Here is a 22009-nt window from a genome sequence, read left to right as displayed (position 1 = left end):
CCAATACTTGTAGTTACAATTGCAATTTCGATAAAACCGTTAAAATAATGTGGCAATCTAGGCATAATAGGTATATTCTATAGGCCTTATTACTTTTACTTGAACATGAAATACACTTATTCTCAATTAATATCATCCTCTTCTTCACACACAATCAATTTGAGCATCAGATCGTTTCTTCTTCACTGATGCTGATTAATTTATGTTATTACATAAAAATGCTGTATTTTTTTAATTTATGCATAATGTCATTGTTTGCAGCGTTGAAAATGACAGGGCAATGAATTCCCATTTTAAAATAATTACAGGGCGCTTTTCCCCACTTTATACCATTACAGAAATTTCACTGCTCCAAAACTATGACGTAACCAAATTCGTTTGCGATTGCATTTACCTCATTACATGGCCTTCAATCAGAGCTTTTACCAAAATTAAACAGCTCGCTTAATTAGATAGTAAAGATTTACTTTTATACAACACTTTCTTTGCATCAGAAGCATGAATGAACATTCTGCAGCAACTTTTAAACGACAACTGGTTGCGTGACGATATCTCACCTAGCCATGGTTGACACCATGCTCTAATCAGTTGACAAAGTTTCCACCAGATGGCAGGAACCTCTTGGCAAGTAACCCATGGTTGACCAATTTGCCATGGAGCACTACTTTGCCATGATCTCCCCGATAAGAACAAACATTACTACAATACTTACTATCACCCAATAAAGCACATGACTTCTTGCATCTCATTTATTTATATTATAAAACAGGAGTGTCTGTCGTCTGTCCGTCCGTCCGTCCATCCTTCCCAAAACTACTCCCTCTGTTTTGGGTTCCCAGCAGATATTTTAAGGTTGGTGGGACCTTTTATAAGTTCCTCAATAAAATTATGATTTTGAAATTGACTCGATACGAACCTGCTCCCGAATCCGGAAGTGAACACGTGACGACAATGGGCTGATTTGATAATATCTCAATACAATCGTGATTTAACACAGTATTTTGTTATAATATTAATTTATGATCAGAATGATACTGTTTGGAATTAAAATAGAGATATTGAGTTGAAATGAATGAGGAAATGACTTCGGATATCCTTTATTTTAGGGAATAATTTAATTTTCTTATAACACTCATCACCATCAAAGTATATTGTTACGGTTGCGCAATAAAAGACACCCACTCTCGTTAATTACATGACAACATGTAGCCTGCAGTAGTCAGTTATTTCTTATTAAATGTAAAGATTAGCTCCCTTTCCATTGTGTACTAATTAAAGCAGATATGCGTTCAGTTAGGCAGGATTCCAATCTTCCGTGTGGTTGAAAGAAGACGTTGGTTCATGGGTGGGCGAGCACGGGACATGGAACCTTCCAGAGGGAGGCGCGGCTGAATGAACGACCGCACGTGACCAACATCGGCCAATGATAGGCCATGGAACGTTCCAGAAGGAGGTAGGGCTGAGTGACCACAAGTGACCAATCGTAGGCCATGGAACCTTCCAGAAGGAGGTAGGGCTGAGTGACCGCACGTGACCAACAGCGACCAATGGGAGACCATGAATCTTCCAGAAGAACATTCCACCCAATAAAGGTCTGTGCCCCTTTCCATTGTGTAGTAATTAAAGCATATATGCGTTGTTAGGCAGGATTTCAACCCTCCGTGTGGTTGAAAGAAGACGTTGGATCGTTCTTCGAGCTCTCTCTCTCCTCGTTCATCCTTCAAGCTGACCATCCTCCGAGCTGGTTCTTCCGTGCTGCCCTTCTCCTTCGCCCTCGAGCTGGATCGTCCTCCGAGCGGACCTTCCATCAAGCGGCGGATCGTCCTCCGAGCGGACCTTCCTTCAAGCGGCGGATCGTCCTCTGTGCGGACCTTCCTTCAAGCTGCTCGTCCAGATCGACCCGGGCGCTGTGCGCAGGAACGGCCCCCACCCGAGTCAGCGTCTGCACGTCCACCGGTACGAGTCTAACCGGTGTGTGTTCACCCTGTGTGCGAGTGTGCCAGGCACCTATGTTTGGATTAGATAGGTAAGATTTGTTGTTAAGTCTGCTTCTCATCCTTTTTTCTGTGCCATTGTAAATAAAAGACGTGTACATTTTCTTTCCTCTCGACCTGCTCGTGTGTGTCCCTTTCCCCATTGACCCAGCACCATCCGAAACCGAATCCGGCTGCTCAATTAGGCCCCAAGAACATGCAGGGTAAAACCGCGACCCACACTGTGCGACCCGCTCGACGCACCTGATTGGAATAAGGTGTGAGATCGCTAGGGGTTCAATTCCCGGTCTTCCCGGTCACGTGGTCTCGAAGGTATTCGGATCACGGTCGAGAACCCTTCGGCCCGTGATTGGCAGTTGGAGTTGCTCTGCAACCTGCCGGGCGCGAGTTTCGTCTCGCGATCGACGACCCGTGGATCCGGTGTCTGTCGGGAAACGGGGACCTAACCCCCCCATAGTACGTCGACAGACCCGGGATCCGCAACAATATAAACAAACATTATGTTGGAACTTGGTTCTTGGTACAAGTATTTTTGTTGAGCAGAGATGAAATGGTAGACCTCTCTTAAGGTCCTTGTTTGAGCACCTCCTGAGCCAAATAGCATTTTAAGATTGTAGTAAATTATTTTCCTATTGATTTCTTGGCAACCATCAAAAATTTCTGTCTATTCAAGGATGTTGACTCCTTTGGGAGGAGCCTCTAACTTATTTGCACTTAAATTTATTCGCCTATTTGTTTTATTTACTTTTCTTTTGGTTATTTCTTCAACAAGACTTATTTGATATTTTTGGCTTCCCTTTTGGCTTCCCACCTTGCTCTTATAAAACAAAGATTTAAAATCATTACTTCCAATGAAGTGGTTAGAACATATTTTAGAATCGATTTTCCACCAATATATTGCTATCCTCTCAGCTCACATCTCACACTAGTTCGCTTGATTACAATAAATGTTAGAACCAGAGTGGTAACGTTTACAGATTATTGGGCTGATTGACTTTTACTGTCAATCATTTTGAGCATCCTTGTTGTGGTTTCAATTGAAAACCATTCAATACAGTAGGAGGGTGAACACTTATGCGAAAGTCCTATATCTGCTTAAATTGAAATGGCTTTAAAAATGGCCTTTTGAATGGCTGGAAAGCAGCTTTAAATGGACATGTCAGCCATCAGATGAAAGCATTGGATACTGCTGAACACGATTGTGTTTGGAGTTTTCCTTTCATTCTTTTTTTTTGTCATTTTTATACGAGATGGAGGCTAATGGATGAGAGAGTTGTTCTCATTTTGGTGAATATCCCGTCTCTCTATGTACCCACCGTACCCAGTCGTACCCAGCTGCTCCTGGACTCTGTGTCCTTCTCTCCTGACAAGGTGGAGAAGTTTCTGTCAATCCTCGACTATGATTCTGCAACTGGACCAGACGGCATCAGCCCACAGGTCCTAAAATCCTGCTCTGCCACTCTTTCACTCCCTCTCTCTGTTCTCTTCACCCTCTCTTTTGCTCAAGGTCATCTGCCAGCATCTTGGAAATCAGCCAACATGACCGCTTTACACATAAAATGTGCAAAAACAGATCCTTGCAACTACAGACCAATCAGCCTGCTCCTAATTATAAGCAAAGTCATGGAATCAAACATTCCTTCGGATATCAAATCCTTCCTCTTCTCCAATGGCTTGATCTCTGATCATCAATTTGGTTTCAGACCAGGTCACTACTTGGGACATGCTGCTTCTGCTGTCTCAACAATGGATGGAGGTCCTCAATGCCAAACAGGAAATTAGAGCTGTCGCCCTTGACATATCACATGCCTTCGATAAAATCACCCCGCTGTGCTCACGAAACTCTCCTCCTATGGTATCCATGGAAATCTCCATGCATGGCTTGCGGACTTCCTCTCTGGTCGTAGTTAACATGTGTCTCTGAATGGGTTTCTCTCATCTCCCCTTCCTGTTCAGCCTGGAGTTCCCCAAGGCAGTGTTTTGGGCCCTGTGCTTTTTCTGGTCTTTATCAATGATCTTTCTGACTCCCTGGAAAATCCTCTCTATCTCTTTGCTGATGACTCCACTCTCTGCCGCTCTATACCTCATCCCTCAGATCGGCAGTCTGCAGCCTCCTCACTCTCTGCAGACCTGGACAAAATGACAGACTGGTCAAACAAGTGGAACATGTCTTTCAATCCTGACAAATCTCACACTCTCACTATGTCTCTCCGAAAAGACCGACTGGACAACCCTCCCATCTACTTTCTCAACAATCCTCTCCAAGAAGTTCTGTTGCTCAAGCTTTTGGGTCTCACTATCTGCCATGATCTTTCCTGGGAAAACCACATTTCCAAGTTGGCCTCCAAAGCCGGTCGACGACTGGACATCCTCCGTCGTGTGAAGTTCTTCCTTGGCACACCTGAGCTCCTCACCACATACAAGGCTTTCATCCGCAGCTCAATGGAATACTGTTCTCCCCTCTGGGCTGGTGCTCCTGCCTCACACCCAGCTCGGCTTCACGCTGTTGAAACCAAAGCTTTCAGAATCATTGGAAACTCCCGCGATGAAGCTGATTCTGAGGGCCTTTCACTCTCTCACTGCATACAGGTGGGCGGTCTTTATATCTTCTACCGACTCCTCTCTGGCTTTGCAACCCCGACTCTGTCTGTGATCTGTCACCCAAATATTTCCACAGGACACACAAGTTCTGCCAGAAACTCTCTTCTGGTGAAACTGCCAAACCAACCCAAAGACTCACTGCTCACCTTTGCTCTTTCATTCCTCTTTTTCCCACCACTGGAACAAACTCCCACACTCTCTCAATCCCACTCCTCCCTCCAGTTATTCAAAACAGCTGTTCACCACCATCTCATATCTTCCCCCATCCAAAACCTTGATCTTTTCTACCCCCGTTAATCCACCCCAAACCTCCCTCATTCAAATTCCCTGTTCTCTTTGCTGAAACCCCTGTGATGTCCATCTTGTGTTGTGCCATGTACACCACCCCAGCCCTCTCCCTTCTACAGATCTCCCGATGTCCATGTTCTCTACTGTCGTTGTGCTTCCCTCTCTCTCCCCCTCTTGTCTCCCGCTCTCTTTATTATATGTTATATGTCTTAGCTCTTATACGAGCCTCGAATCAGTATACAAAAAAAATCACAATCGTGCATGTGTATGTGTAAATCACAATACATGTATGTGTGCGATTGTGTGTGCACGGGCCACCACCACCGATCACCACAGCAAGGAACCACGATCTATGCATGGACCAAGCCGTCTCCTTATCCGTGCTGCATCCCAACGGAGCCATTCCCACGACTGGAGCATCATATTGAGCACAGCAAGGAACCAGAACTCATGGCCTAAGCCATCTCAACACCTGTGCTGTGCCCAAACGGAGCTCTCCCTAGTACTGGAACATCCAGCTTCACCACTGCCACGAACCACGAGTCATGGACCAAGCTGTCTCCTTATCCGTGCTGCGCCAGACCATGTTCCATGCACAGATTGATCGGCTCAACTCCGGGGCGCCACTTGCGTGGCCCCTTGCCCCATCAAAGCTGCCGCCACGGCTCGGTTCTCACTCATATGGAAGCCATTGCATTGATTCTGCCCTAGATCCCACAAAACTCGGTCTCTCTCATCCTCAACAGGTGGAACTACAAAAGGGAGTTCGCAAAAGCTCGGGCCTTCTGTGACGGGGCAAATGACCCATCTGTGATGTGAGAGCAATGACTTTGGCCTCATCATGGAAGAGCAGTTATGTTGAGATATTTGAATTCCACAGATTCCAGCAGTTAAAGAAGTAAAGCAGGATTGCCAGCCCATAGCAGTATTCAATTGAGATATGAACACAGGCCCTGTAGGCTGAGTACTTCTGATTGTTTTGAGGAATCGCTTGTTAAAAACAGAGGATACCCAGTCTGTGACTGATTTTGGAGGCCAGCCTTGCTTTATGGTTGGGCCAGGAAAGGTTGTGGCTGATTGAGAGGCCTATAAATTCAACAGAATGATTCCCTTCCAATAGGCATGGATATAGATACATCGGTTCATTTGAAAATACTTTGATGGTTCTTGGAACCGTCATTCACCAGGCATTCACACACAACATGTGGGGTCCCTTGTTAGATATTTCCTTATTAAATGTTCCAGAGAGGCCTCCCTTATGTGTCATGGGTTTCCAGGGTAACATGCGTTGCGAAGGGATTAGTCAGGGTTTCTCTCTTTTCTTATTTGCATCGACCAGAACAGCACTATGATCGTCAGCTGCCCAGAAGAGCAGCGTGGCATTGCAGCAGGCATGCCTCATAAGCATATCGTGCAAAAACCCATTTGAAGGTCAGGTCAGGTATGGGAGCATGCGCTGGACAAGTGTGTCGCCGCATCCACTTTCTGACGGTACTGCATTGGCCTCCGTCTGGCCATCCCCCAGGCTTATGCCTGGCCCATCCCTATCTCCTTGAGATGCCGATCAACCTGCTGCAACCACGAGGCACACGGTCGGCCCGTTGGCCTCCTCCACTCACGAGGCTCCCTTGCTGAGAGTATCTGGTAAGCTGGATCAGTGTCCGGAAAATGAGCCACATGTCCATACAGCCGCAGCTGACGCTAACGGACCATACAGGAAACAAATCTCATCTGAGTCTCTCTCAGCAACTGCTCATTTGACACAAAGTCCGACCAGCGATAGCCAATGATTCTCCGAAGGGACTTGGTTCCAAAGGAGTTAAGTCTGATTCTCTGACCCTTGGTAAGGGTCCAAGTCTCGCATCCGTAGAGCAAGACTGGAAGCGCCAACGACTTATAGACTCTGACTTTCGTCCTCCTGCATAGATACCGACAGCGCCACACCCCATGATCCAGTGAATCCATGACTCCCCAGCCCCGAACCAGACGTTTATCAACCACTGGCTCACAACATGTGGAGACATGAATAACACTGCCACGGTAAGTGAATCTCTTCGTGACCTCAACATCTTCACCACAAACAGGCACAGACAAGACAGCAGCATCCAAGATGTCATTGAAAGCCTGGATCTTGGTTTTGACCCAGGAAATCCGTAATCCCAGCTGGCTCCACCTCCTCATTCAGTGCCTGGATGGCCCCCGCAAGAATATCCAGCATATCCACAAAGATGACTGCATCATCTGCAAAATCAAGGTCAGAGATCTTGACACTCCCAAACGGTGCACCGCAGCCTGACCTCTCCGACATCCTCCCCATAATCCAGTCCATACAAGCACTGAAGAGTGTGGGAGCTAGTACACGCCCCTGCTGAACTCCAATAACAACTGGAAATAAGTCAGAGATGGAGCCACCACACCTCACAGCACTCTCAGTACCAGAGTATAGTTCAGAGATCAGATTTATCAGCGTTGGTGGCACCTCACAAAGACCAAGAATCCTCCAGAGGGCATTCCGATTCACCATGCTTTGCGGAGATCAACATAGGCTGCACGCAGCCCCATGCAAAACTCCCGCTTGCGTTCGGCGAGGACGCGAAACGCAAGGATACGGTCAATCGTGGACCTCTTTGGTGTAAAGCCCAACTGCTCTGGTCGCTGGTGCTCGAGCAGATGGTGGCGAACCCTCTCCAGAATGTTCCAAGCAATGACCTTGCCCGGCACCGAGAGTAGTGTCACCCCTCGGTAGTTGTTGCATTCCTGGCGATCACCCTTACCTTTCCAGAGGGGGATACCAAAGCCCCTCTTCCTGTCAGTTGGGATGATGCCTGTGCCCCAAACAGAGCACAGAACTACATGCAACGAATAAAGTACAGCATTTCCACCAGTCTTGTGAAGCTCAGCATGGATGCCACAAATCCCAAGAGCTTTGCCCCCTTTCAGCCAGTTCAACGCCGCCTATGTTTCCACAAGTGAAGACGGTCCACAGTTAATTGGGGGGTCAGTATTTGGGATAGCAACACCCCTGACATCGAACTCAACAGCCGGTGGATCAGCCTGGTACAGCTGCTCAAAGTAACCGGCCCAGCGGGCCTTCACTTCAGACTCCTCTGTCAAGAGGCCACCACCCTCTGCTATAACTGCAGTACACCTAGGGACAGGCTTAGAGGAATGCAATGCACGGATTCCTCTGTAAGCAGGACAAGAATCACATGTCCACAAGTGATGCTCTACCCTTTCACAGATTCCTCACACATAGACCTCCTTGTCCGCCCTCAACAAGCGTACAGTTTTACGCCTCAGCTCCCGGAACAGTTCAGCTCTGCCATCGAGCCTGGCCCTGCAACTCTGGTCAATGGTATCAAGCGTCTCCTGAGAGACAACGTTCTTCTTCGCCTGACGGTGGGTTCCAAGACAGCCACCAGCAACATCAAGGATGGTGGTCTTGAAGGCACTCCACAACTCCTCAGGATCCCCCGAAGCATCCAAACCCCCCAAAACCCCACTCAACCTGCTCGCAAACTACTCAGCTACCCTCTTCTCCTTGAGATTGCCTACATCCAGCCGAGGCTGGGATGGTAGCATTCTCTTGGATTTATTTTCTTGATTTATTTCTCTCTTGGATCTCTTGGATGGTAGTTTAATTTGAAGCCAAGCACCAATTTCCAACTGTCACCACATTAACTCATGCGACCTCAACCACAATTTACTCACCAAAAGGCTATCAACCACCTCTATGCAACCATATAAAAATCAGGATCATTCACCACCAGACAACGACCAACCTCATACTTTTATTGCTCAACACTCAACCTCACCACTTCAATCACCACCCAAACACACTGCTTCAATCACCACTCAACCACGATGCTTCCACCATAAGATGCCCACCACTCAACCACCACAAACCTTCAGGCACCTGCCTGAACAACATCACAGTTACAACTAATCACTTACACAACAATGGGGCACCATGGCACTTGAGCTTGATTGGTGATGATCAGCAAAGGCTCACTGCGGGCATGGCACAAACATGCGCCAACGCTCCTAGAAGAGCATGCCTTCTAATCGATAGCAGCGGCCCTCCAGCTGCTTCCAGTGCTATCCCGATCCTGGGCAGGCGTTCACGCCATGAACGTGCAGCAAAACACATCCGCCCAATGTTAGATTGTGGAGCAGTGGTGAGGGTGTAGCAGGACCAGCACAGGACCACCGGAGAGGAATCGCAACCTGCACCAAGGGCAATCAACAGTCAATGATAAAAAAGCTCAACCAGTGTCTTTTCCAATTACCTCTCCCTTGGCGCAGGGAAGTGACAGGCTCATCATTCCTCGCATGGTGACGCAGAGGACGAACCAACCTAACTGTACTATCTTCTGAAGTCTGAACTATGCTATTTTTAGCTGCGACGAGCAGCTCTATGAGAGGACCGCGTTGTTGTTGGGGTGCCTTTTTAAATAGCGCATGTGCATACACTCGGACGTGCGTTGGTATGAGGTAAGAACATCGCGGACTAAAATCGCGATTTCTTTGAAGAAACCAGAATAAATTTAGCAACAAAGACACCATGAATGTTTTCATATCAATCTCGTTTCACAGAACTTGACACAAATTAGGTGTAATTATTGAATAGCGCATGTGCATACACTCGGACTTCCCCTACCGACCAAGCCCGTTTCAAATTATCCCTCTGCCACCCAGAATTAACATTAATAAATAACATTAATGAATTAACATTAACATTAACAGAAATAACTTTCACGTCCATACATTATATGTAATCAGTTGATGAAGCATGTTGCGTCGCAAAACAAAGGACAAGACCAGAACTGAAAGACAAAAAGACGCTAGTGCTGTGTATAATTTAATGACTGGTCGAATTTGGTAGCGCATATTGCAACGGATATCCTCATGATTCTACATGTCGCAGCTGGTGACCACACTGTGGTCATTTTTCTCTTGTTCTTTCAGGTATGAGTCTGATGTGGTGCCATTCTCTTGGTTAATGTAGATAATTGTATAAGTAGGTTAACTAGTCGGGTTAACTTTGAGCTGTGTCTCTTTGCTCCTGTATATTGCTGCACCCACATGAATACTCCCCATTGCAATGTCTTATGTCTCGTCTGCTGTGCATACAATAAACCATTGCTTTAAATATACCACATGCTTTTCCTTGCCACCCCCTTTTTGTAAATAAACCCCCATGCACTTGTTCTGCTTGTGATTTTTTTTTCCTTTGTTGGTGTAGCATAGTCCGCACCACTGAATGGCTCCACAGGTTAGCCGGCGAGAAACCCAGTTAGAAAGCCATGTCATCCCCAGGTAAACAGATGTCAGATGGAGGACCGTGGGGGATTTGGTCAACTAAATGGTGTTTGCAGTTGATTAGCAACCCGCCGAATCATGAAGTTATCCATGCTCGGTGGCCTTCATGTTCGGTAGTGCAGGAGGAACCAAGGCTTCCCCTGTAGTGGACCCTGAAACCCGCGTCCGTAACAATACTTCCACATTGACAAGGTGAGGCTGTGGGATTTGCCAGAATTGAAAGACGTATTCCATTTCTCAGACTAGAATCTCAGATCAGAAGAAAGAGATGCAGCTGCTATCTGGCTGTCAGTGGGATGGTACGCATATACTGCACAGCACAAGGGGAGTTCAATGCAAAAAGGATGTGAGGGTCTTCCAGAGCATCAGGAAGATCATTTCTGTATGTGAAGGAGTGAACTGACCACAAGACTTTGCGTTGGTGCACTCCAATGTGTGACGGAAGAGGAGAGGAAAGCAGTCCATTGATATAACAATACAAAGAATATTCATGTGGAGGAAGCCAGAAAGCCAACATGAGGGTGGCTTTGTATCTCACAGGCAGTTATCTTGGGAAGCAGAGTAGGATGCCTGCGTCAAAAGCCTGAGATCTGTCCAGGGAAACAGTCTTGACTTCATTTTTAGCTTACCTGGAAAGGAGTTCAGGGGAGCTTATGGGATGGCACATCGTCCGTCCGTCAGTCTGTCCGTCCATCTGTCCGTCCGTCCGTAAACACTTGAAACTTCTTCTCCGAAACCGCTGATAGGATTGCGACCAAATTTGGCACAAATGATATTTGTTGTGTTGTGACTAAAGTTTGTTCACGGCATTAAAAATATCGGGTTTTAAGGGGGTCAAAGTGGATCCCGGTTTGACCGACCAAAATAGGAATTTGCTTTTTTCTCTGAAACTACACACAATATTTCGATGGAACTTGGGGGTGGGTGGCGGAGGGGGCTGAGGAAGGGGGGGTGGGAAGGGGTTGCCCTCCAGAATAGGTATTTTTTTGATTGTTTGTTTAAAGTCTTATGATTATGTTAGTATAATTCTACATGCTGCCCTGTCTTCTAGAAACCATTCAAATTAGTTTAAAATACCTTTAGTCAGTGTATTTTTTTATATTTTATTCTACCAGGTGAGTGCCATGGGTATTGCCCCTATGTTTTATTGAGATTTAGGACCTGAAACAATTACGGACAGAGAAGTATCAGTATTCCCATAGTTGAGTGATCATATCAGATCATGAACCAGAGAGCAAGCAGTTTCTTTGGCTGCGGTTACAATCCTGGATGGGTCGCCACTGTGAGACAAGAGGTCAGGGCAGAATTTGGAATTTGTTCAGGGTGCCACAGTGGGAAGAACACCATGGGACCATGTCCACCAACTAATGCCGGAAGACGGGACACACAGTTTAATATCCATCTGAAGGACGACACACACATTAATGTTGATGCCTCACCCTACCCCCCGTGAAACATCCTGGTGTCGGCTTAACGTTTAAGGTGGCTGACTTGAGATCTTAAGAGTCCAGAAATTGGATTTTTCCCCCCCACCATTTTTTAATGGTTACTTTCTGATTACCAATTGACTATGAGGTGTGAAGATCCTGCATTTGAAATACAATTAAACCTCAGCTGGTGGAGATCAGCAGCTTTTGGCAAAAAATTTAATGTGGAAACCTTTTGTATATTCAAGTGAAATACGTCAGTGAAAGAACAGATTTAAACCAATAAAATATTCTGGAAATCATACCATTAAATATTATGAAAGAGAAAGGATAATTCTTTGGTGAAAAATACGTCTTACATGTCGAATCCATTTGCACCGAAATCATTCGAATGAGGTACTAAACTACCTGATACTACATTTGAAGCAACGATTACTGCTCGCAACTCCGTGGTATTTAAACTCAACAAGGTGGGAGTTAGAGTCGTTTTCGTATAAGCGGTGTATTGCCTGAACACTGCTGCCTCAGCTTCGATATCCGGTTTTTTTGTCACAAATACTGTTTGTAAGTAAATGCAAATAATGAAGGTGTTTGAGGTAAATTAAAGCGTATTTGACCGTACACACGACGTTTTAGGATTTTTTTAAAACAAAAAGTCATTGAACCCCGAAAACGAACACGGAGTTCCACACATTACGTACGGTCGAGCTTGCTGACGAAGCTTCAGTGAAATGGCGTGTAACCCGACGCACTGGCGTAGCATGTACGCGATGACGCAATCAACAGCACCGTTGCGCAGCTCGCAACGGGCGAGGCTCGGGCCGGGCCCGCCGGCCACGGATGCGTCGGCGATGGACGCTCACGTCTCCTGCCTCTTCCCGGAGATCCTCGCACTCATCTTCGGGTACCTGGACGTGCGGGATAAAGGGAGGGCGGCGCAAGTGTGCACGGCATGGCGGGACGCCGCGTACCACCGCTCGGTGTGGCGAGGCGTCGAGGCGAGGCTGCATCTGCGGCGCGCGAATCCCTCCCTCTTCCCATCCCTCCAGCGCCGCGGGATCGGCCGTGTCCAGATCCTGAGCCTCCGTCGCAGTTTGAGTTACGTGGTGCAAGGCCTACCCAGTCTGGAGAGCCTGAACTTGAGCGGTTGCTACAGCCTCACCGACGTGGGCCTTGGACACGCGTTCGTTCATGACGTTCCGACTCTCACCGTCCTCAACTTGAGCCTCTGTAAGCAAATAACCGATAGCAGCCTTGAACGCATCGCGCAGCACCTCAAAGGCCTCGAGATCCTGGACCTGGCAGGCTGCACTAACATCACTAACTGGGGTCTTTTCTTGGTTGCTTGGGGGCTGCGACGTCTAAAGAGTCTGAACCTGCGCAGTTGCCGCTATGTCTCGGACACGGGCATCGCACACTTGACGGGGGTTATGGAGGCAGAAGGTTGTAAAGATCTCGAGCAGCTCACCTTGCAGGATTGTCAGAAACTGAGTGATATGGCCCTCAAGTACGTGGCCCGGGGTCTTGAGCACCTCAAGGTGCTCAATTTGAGCTTCTGCGGTGGCATCACCGATTCGGGTATGGTCCACCTGGCTCACATGCCCAGCTTGCGGATGCTCAATCTTCGTTCCTGTGACAACATCAGCGATGGGGGCATCGTGCACCTGGCCACCGGCACCCTCCAGCTCGGCGACCTCGACCTGTCCTTCTGCGACAAGGTCGCCGACCAGAGCCTGGCGCACGTGGCGCAGGGTCTTTATCACCTGACGTCCCTGTCGTTGTGTTCGTGCCACATCAGCGACGCGGGCCTCAACCGGATGGTGCGCCAGATGGGAAACTTGCGGACGCTCAATATCGGGCAGTGCACGCGCATCACCGACAAAGGACTGGAACTTATCGCCGATCATCTTACTCAGCTCACGGGCATCGACCTCTACGGCTGTACAAGGATCACCAAGCGTGGCCTCGAACGCATCACGCAGCTTCCATGCCTGAAGGTCCTCAATCTCGGTCTCTGGCAGATGACCGAGAGCGACCGGCCGAGATGATGCTGCAAGACAGCATGGAATGTTGTCCTGCCATTTTTTTTTTTTATTGAGCTCAGATTCTTTCCAGCCTCTTCTCGGGTTGTGCCAGGTCACTTTTGGTCGCGATTTTGGGTCAGGTCACAATTTTGTGCCGGGTCACGATTTTGTGCCGGGTCACGATTTTGTGCCGGGTCACGATTTTGTGCCGGGTCACGATTTTGTGCCGGGTCACAATTTTGTGTCGGGTCACAATTTTGTGCCGGGTCACAATTTTGTGTCGGGTCACGATTTTGTGCCGGGTCACAATTTTGGGTAGGAATATGCCAAAATGCCCAGTGATTGCTCATCTGTAACGCAAGAGAATCCCTTCCACCCGGCCGTACCTGTCGGTGCACGTGGCCCACGGGTTATAAAAGGCCCTTAGAGTCGGTCGAAGTGAGCCGACGTGGCATGACCTGTTGAGTTTCCTGATGAAGATGGTGGGATATTTTTTGGGACTGAAATGAAGCTGGAGCTAGCCATTGTGAGTGTGAACAGTTGTTTTGCAGGAGCGCTGAAGGATGAGCTGCTTTGTAGTATACAGTCTTATCACAACACCTGTGCCATTAAGGTGCTGACCGTTGAACTCGCTTGCCTGAAACTATGCACTGTACAGCTTTTCTGAGCTTTCCTTCAAGTTTTTCTTTTTAATATTCATTCATCGCATTTCATTCATTCCAAATGTTTCATTTGTTTGTTTGTTTGTTTTTCTCTACCTTTTTCTAACGCCGAGTGTTTGCCAGGAAAAGAGAATTATTGATGAAGTTTGGGAGGTTGGAATACCCTGGACGACGGCGATGGCCCGCTATCCCGTCGAATGGAATTTGGTTTGCGGAGACCCGTCGCCATGATTTGGCGTATATTAATTTCTTCCTCGGCCGCTTGATTTATGCAGGATCCATTGTCCTGGGAAATCTGTGCGTCGCACCTTTTCGGAATTGATAGCCGCGGCACCTGTCACAGACAAAATGAGCAGACGCCACCATCCGCACGCACTTGAGATCCGCGGCCAGGCCGTAACTCGAGGGTTTTGGTTTATTTGTTTTATTTCTGAAGAGGTCCTTTAACAGCTCGCTGATCCAGTCCCGTCTTGCTTTTGCAGTCGCCAGCCTGCGGTGAGACATACCAAGCCATGCTGTGGAATTTCTGACGCCCTCCCTCACCCCCACTCTGTTTTTCTGTCTATTGGAGCATTGTGGACATTCCATGGGTTTTTCTTTTTCTCTCTTCCCACCACTGTCCATAAACCTTTTTTCTTTTTTCTTTTTCTTGCAGCCTTGCCAGAATTCCATAGTTCCATTTGCCATTTAACGCTTCCGAACACCAGTGTTTAGCTGTTATGGGTTTTTGTTTGGAATTTCTAGATGGGGTTGAGAGGATCATCTAGTCGAGCTTGAGTTGATCTTTGGCGACGGATTATTTGGACGATGCTTCCAGACTGATGATAACGCAACCGTTTGCTGTCAACCTTTGTTTGATCTACCTCATTTTTGTTTTCCCTTGGTGGCTGCGGAGGATGCAAACACGGCCGTGGTGTGTTAACCGTATGTAGAGCTAGCAAGCTACGTTGCTCGAGGCCTTAATGATTGAATGGGGCCCTCTCTCGATTGTTGGTCAGAAATGTGTGGATGCAAAAAAAACAACAAAAAAAACTGAACAAAAATGTCTCCAGTAACTTGTTACTTCGTGTGGTGGGCAATGGGGTCAGAGGGGGCAAAAGGGGGAGGGTATACATGTAAACTGGAACGGTTAAATTGTTTAACTAATATAGCATATATTTTAATAAAATGAATATCTGATCTTCAGGATGGTTGTTTTTTTTGGCCTGAGTTTCTCGAGCAAGCGCTCGGTGCTTAATTTTGTGGTGAAATGAAAAAAATTTCCACGGTCGGACATGACGGTGTTGTTCCTTGAGTGATGAACACCCGAGGGACGACGAAGGCGTCGACGGGAAAGTGAGTTGGGGGAGGGCTTGATGCAGGTAATTGGTAGCCCCGGAGTCCTCCCGCGAACCGCCCGGACTAGCTAATCCCGATGCGAAGCTAAAGACCGGCGCCCTGAGAGACGGAGAATCGCGCGCCAGTTTGGCTCTTCACGCGCCGCCTCAGACTCGCGCCGCGCCGACAGCTGTGAACACAAAACACGGCGGGCGGGTGGCGGCTCGGGCGGCCCGGAACGGCTGCGTGATTGTGTGCGCATTATCTGTCGGTTTTTTTTCTTTTCCACTTCGCCTTCCACGCTGATTATCGTTTTCCACGATATATATATATATATTTTTTTTTATATTGAAACAATTGGCGGTACGTTCGAATGATTGAATTCTGAAGAACAATTCATACGTAAAGGTAAAAAATGTAAGTAGAATGAGTTTCTGTGTTTCTTTCCTCGCTTGGGTCCGAATGAAACAAAGCTCTGGTTCTTTTGGGACTCGTTTTGCGTGCGAGGGAATAAGGTGTATTTCGGGCCTCTGGCAGCTACTCGGTGAGCGCGGTCGGCGTGGAAATGCCGTGGAGGGAGATTAATCCTGCGGCAATTCTATGGCTGGAATGTCCGGAATGTCCCAGCCCTTTCTGTGGCCAAGCCTTTCAAACCGGCTACGCGCCCAGGCCAAGGGTGGTCCTGCATCGGCCCCAATCTCGTCCTCGAAGACATTTGTCGTCACAAACTATATAGTATATACCATACCTCTTATACCGTACCCTCTTCATTTTGCCAAATGTATCTCTTGTCGAGGCCAAGACAAAGATTAGCTACTTCACTTGTGTTCTCGGAAAACTTTGAATTTTTTTTTTTCACGACTTTTGCACATTTTTAATCCCTGATAATTATATTTTCTCACCACCCCGTGCCGACATCCCAGGACTACCAGTGAAGGCGACACATTCTGGGCTGTCGGATGATGATTGTGTGTGTGTGTGTGTGTGTGTGTGTGTGTGTGTGTGTGTGTGTGTGTGTGTGTGTGTGTGTGTGTTTTGTATATCTGTGTGTGTGTTTTGTATATCTGTGTGTGTTGTATATCTGTGTGTGTGTTGTATATCTGTGTGTGTGTTGTATATCTGTGTGTGTGTTGTATATCTGTGTGTGTGTTGTATATCGTTGTATATGTGTGTGTTGTATATCTGTGTGTGTGTTGTATATCTGTGTGTGTGTATGTATGTTATATATCTGTCTGTGTGTGTTGTATATCTGTGTGTGTGTTGTATATCTGTGTGTGTGTTGTATATCTGTGTGTGTTGTATATCGGTGTGTGTGTGTGTGTGTTGTATATCTGTGGGTGTGTGGGTGTGTTGTTGTATATCTGTGTGTGTGTGTTGTAAAGCTGTGTGTGTGTTGTATATCTGTGTGTGTGTGTTGTATATCTGTGTGTGTGTTTATTGTATACGTGTGTGTATTGTCGCGTTCCTGGTCATTAAAATCTACCAAGGAAACAGATTTCCGAATGGGCTTTAACTCAGAGGCGTTCAGTCAAAATATAGCGGAGAATACGCGTGGTGGAGAAGCCGGAGCACTTATCTTCATGGATCCCACCGGCAGTCTTCACCCTGTAATAATTAATGTGAGCCGACTCAGGATTTACTGTACAAATATAAATGCCGGCTTTATTAAAAGAAATGCCGGTAATACGAAATAATGCACGGTAAATAAAATCCTAAATGGGACATCCCCGCTCAGACTCAGTACACAGACAAAGGGGAATATAATGATATAAAAATAAAAGGTGTGGTTGGCACTTATCTGCGAGCGGCTCCCGAATATTGTCAGGAATTGTCTCAGGCCCGCGTGCGCGCAATCCGGACGCAGCTCCGGCCTTGGCGGGGAGACCTCGGTCCGACCTTGGACCTTGGAGTCAGACCTTGGCGTCAGTTCGCCCTCGTTTCACAACGGGCCATGCCTGTCCACTCGCCGTTCCTGCTTGGAAACCCGCAGTTCTCAGTCCGTGGCTCTTTCTCTTCACGACCTCCAGCAAGGTGTCGGCACACGATCGCTCGCGATGGTGTCCAACAAAAGAAGGGGCGAGGAGATGTCGATGTCGAGAGACGAGATTTCGATGCTGGGAGAGACCAAAATGTCGATGCTGGGAGAGACAAAAATGTCGATGCTGGTAGAGACCAAAATGCGATCCAAAGTCCAAAACGAGAAGGTGCAATAGAGAGTGTCATCTGTGTTGCTTCACCAATCAGGGAGTCGCTTCTTACCAGTCCTTCTCGTCAATCAAAACCCAGACCAATCGCTGCTCTTTGGGCGTATCTCCATGGAGCTGCCTGACATGTGCGCTTACCAAGTCAATGTTATCAGCGGCAGCGCTCAATGTCCTGGCTTCTGGTAGGTTTTTAATTTGGGTGTTTAAATGCGCGATTTCTTACGAGGTGTGTGTGTGTGTGTGCTGCGTATGTCATAAGGAACAAAGGATAATTACAGAGGCAATTACATGCAGGGGATTAATTTACCCATAATCCCTCACTAATTAACAAGCCCCACTCCTCTGTTGGGGACAAATATACAAGCTTACACGACAGTCTGGTCTACATAAATTTCCCTACTTATGGTACATTAAGGCTATCAAGGTTTCTTCTTCTTCATGACAATTGGAGCACACTACCTATGCACTCTACCTGGCTCAAAGGTACCCCTACCCCTCCCCCCCCCACAAACGTAACTGCATATTGTGTGTGTGCGTGTGTATTGCGTGTGTGTGTGTGTGTGTGTGTGTGTGTGTGTGTGTGTGTGTGTGTGTGTGTGTGTGTGTGTGTGTGTGTGTGTGTGTGTGTGTGTGTGTGTCGTTGGTTGTGATATATAGTTACGGAGCCCAACGTCGGCCTCGGATCCCTTCTCGAGGGGGGATTAGTCCCCTCGTTTGTGACTGACCGACGTGAGTCCTGAAGCTGCACAAGCTCCCTCCAGAGGCAGGTGAGCAGCTTCGTTCGCGACCGCGGATAAGATGTTAATTTGCCGAGCGGATGGCAGCCGCGGCACGAACCGTTAACAGCAACTAGACCCGATTCTCAAACGTTGGCCAAAATCGCGCCACAGGTTTTCAATGAGGGAAAAGACAACAACGACAGATGTAGAGGAAAGAAAGGCAAAGGGTAAGAAATACAAATATGATTTATTTACTATTTACACAATTGAAAGCAACCAAGGAGTAGGAAGAGATAATTAAAAAAAATAGAAGAAGAAGAAGCGGACACAGTGAAAATTCTAGCTTATCTATTACGGTCTTAATTAACCCAGGGACAGCACAAACAAAGACAGACTCACACGGGGAATTGCAGAGTGGATTGGCTGGAAGGAGGAATGGAAAGGCCCTGGCCACTTTAGGCGTCGAGGTCCGGCTCCAGGAGTCGACTCGCGTTCTTGGCGGGAAAACCTTGGTGTCCAGCGGCGCGTATCGTTCACCGCGAGCGGATGGGCGCTTCGTGCTGGAGTCCGGCTCCTCAGCTCCACTTCAGCGCCACTTCACGCCACACTCAACGTCCTTTCCTTACGCAACTCAGCAACTCTCCAGCGCAACTCTCCTTCTTCAGCCACTCTTGAACCCTCACTCAACAACTCTCCTCCTTGACGCATGCGCACGCACTTTATAGCGCGCCTCGACCTCTCCCCGCGAGCTCTCCGGGCGCGCCTACCGGGTCGCTTACTGCCGTGCCGGTTCGCTCGCACGGCCTCTTCTGGCTCCGCCCTTGATGACGAGGGGCGGCCAACGCCCTGGATTCGGCGGCTCCTCCCCCTTCTTCTTCGAGCCCACCTCGTGGCTAATGGAGTCGCGGTGAAAACCGCCAAGCAGCTGCGGCGAAAACCACAAGCCCAAAGAAACAGCGGAATGCAGCAAACCGCGCAGAGGAATTTGTAATGCGGCTGACAAAAGGGGAATCCAATGGAGGTTCTGGGGAAATTGAAAGGGGATACTACCTTATTCCACTTCGGTGCAATGCAGTATTAGTTAATGGACGACATAGCCTTAACCTAATACACAGAATAAGGAAATAACTACCAACAAGGAGGAAATCTATGATTTGGCTACGTGATTGTATATGACCTAACTAAGGGACGCCCTTTGACCTTTATACACAGAATGGAGGCAGGAGGGTGGTCTTTACACGCAATTACAAATCCACAACAATATATATATATCTATATGTATAAAACACAGTGTGTGTGTGTGTGTGTGTGTGTGTGTGTGTAATGTTACCGATAGACTCCTAAACGGAGAGGCTTACGTGCTTGATATTTGACATAGACATGGCCATTGAGCGTGGGACGAACATGGCCGAACTCAAAATATTTGACGATCCATATTTTTTATTCATATTTACCTCAGCGCATTTCAGCGAAGTACCTGCTAATCTCAGCCGGTTCCAGAACAGCTCGCTGATTCGCTCAGAGCGATCACGTGATGTTCCATTCCCGCCGCAAGACTGATTCGCTCAGAGCGATCACGTGATGTTCCATCTCGTCACACGTCACTTCACCTTTTATGCGATCGTGTTTTGTATCGATTTTGTGCGATATGAATTAAATGTCTTTGAAACAGCTGTGAAACGTCTTTCCACAACCCTTCCGTAACGATTGGAGCAGTTTCTTGCCGCACAAAACGAGATCCGCGAAGCGAGTTGGTCGAGTCGTGCTGACCAAGATGGCGACACGGCGGCTTCACTTTTCGCGGAGTATGAGCGTTCTATATATTTTCAATTCAGTGCGCCCGTGATTTGTGGCATAGACATGACCATTGGGCCTTCACGGTGTAATTTGTGCGAGGCTTTTGTCCGAGTGAGCTTGAGTCGAGAGGGCGAATGGACGGGTTGGGAATGTACGGGTCTCCCTTCCCCGCCCGGCAACGCCGGTACTGGAGGACGTCACAGGATCGGTGAGTCTCCAAATCCGCTTCGTGCTGTTGCGAATATGCAGGACTATGTCCGATTGTTGTGCTGCTCTCCGACCATGAGAACTGCAACGTCATTGTTGACTGGCCATCCCCTTCCCCCTCCCCGCTCCGTCCCCCCTTCCCTTCCCCCTCCACCCTACCCCTCCACCCTACCCTCCCCTTCTCCCCTCCCCTTCTCCCCTCCCCCTCCATTTCCCCCTCCCCTCCATTTCCCCCTCCCCTCCCTTTCCCCCTCCCCCACCCCCTCCCTTTCCCCCTCCCCCTCCCTTTACCCTTCCCCCTCCCCCTCTCCCCTCCCCTCCCCCCTCCCTTCCCCCTCCACCCTACCCCCTCCCCTTCTCCCCTCCCCCTCCCTTTTCCCCCTCCCTCCCCCACCCTTCTCCCCTCCCCCCTCTTCTCCCCTCCCCCCCGTTCCTCTCCCCTCCCCCCCCCGTTCCTCTCCCCTCCCCTCCCCCGCCCAAGCAATGCCGGGTACTTCTGCCGGGTCCCCCCTCCTCCTCCCCCCTCCCCCTCCCCCTCCCCCTCCACCCCCTCTCCCCTCCCACCCCCCTCCCACCCCTCCCCCTCCCCCTCCCACCCCTCCCCCTCCCCTCCCCCTCCCCCTCCCCCTCCCACCCCTCCCCCTCCCCCTCCCCCTCCCCCCTCCCATCCCTCACCCTCCCATCCCTCACCCTCCCCATCCCCCCCCTCTTCCCTCTCCCTTCCCCCCTCCCCTCCCCCTTCCCCTCCCCCCTCCCCCTTCCCCTCCCCCCTTCCCCCTCCCCCTCTTCTCCCCCCTCCCCCCTTTCCCCCCTCCCCCCTCCCCCCTCCCCACTCCGGCCCCTCCCCCATCCCACCCCCTCCATCCCCCCCTCTTCTCCCCTCTCCCCCTCCCCTCCCCCTCCCACTCTTCTCCCCTCCCCCCCGTTCCGCTCCCCGCCCCTCCCCCCCCGTTCCCCTCCCCTCCCCTCCCCCCCGTTCCCCTCCCCTCCCCTCCCCCGCACGGCAAGTACCCCGTACCCCGGCAAGTACCCCGTCTAGTACTCCTCGCTTCGTCCCTCATTGCCCCAATTTGGTCTCCCAGCCCACTGTTCTCTTCCATGAGGGCCCGCATTTGCAGCATGAATAGGCCCCAGTCCATTTGCCGCGCTGCTACTGTCACGGGCGCGGCGAAATTTGGTGCCGCTGTAACCACGTGCGCGAGGGCGCCATTTTGTGCACCTGATACCTCCTCAACCACCTCCTCATTGCTCTCCTCCTCAATTTCTTCCCTCTGGTCCTGGGTTACCCCTAACCCTTCTATCTCTCCCACCGGCATCCCGTCGCCTTGACCATCCATGGCACGACTTTCAAATTTAGGATGTTAAATAAAAGTAAATTTCGGCCCACTCAAAATTTGAGCGCGCTATTCGCGCTTCAGGTCCGAATCTCGCTCCCGACACCAAATGT

General features: G+C 48.9%; 2 protein-coding genes across 2 annotated transcripts in view; both read left to right on the top strand.

The window, feature by feature from the left end:
• LOC144891773 (uncharacterized) overlaps nucleotides 1-22009 on the top strand; it is a 469129-nt gene that overhangs the window by 403968 nt on the left and 43152 nt on the right. The window lies entirely within an intron of this gene.
• LOC137412776 (F-box/LRR-repeat protein 14-like) lies at nucleotides 12326-15503 on the top strand. The gene has a single exon (XM_068098092.2). It carries the CDS (start codon nucleotides 12364-12366, stop codon nucleotides 13678-13680), a length of 1317 nt encoding a protein of 438 aa, XP_067954193.2. The 5' UTR covers nucleotides 12326-12363; the 3' UTR covers nucleotides 13681-15503.

Source organism: Myxine glutinosa, chromosome 4, assembly GCF_964187855.1.
Source record: "Myxine glutinosa chromosome 4, kmMyxGlut1.1, whole genome shotgun sequence".
Lineage (NCBI taxonomy): Eukaryota > Metazoa > Chordata > Myxini > Myxiniformes > Myxinidae > Myxine > Myxine glutinosa.
Note: the sequence above shows the minus strand (reverse complement) of the source record. Positions and strands in the feature narration are given on the sequence as shown.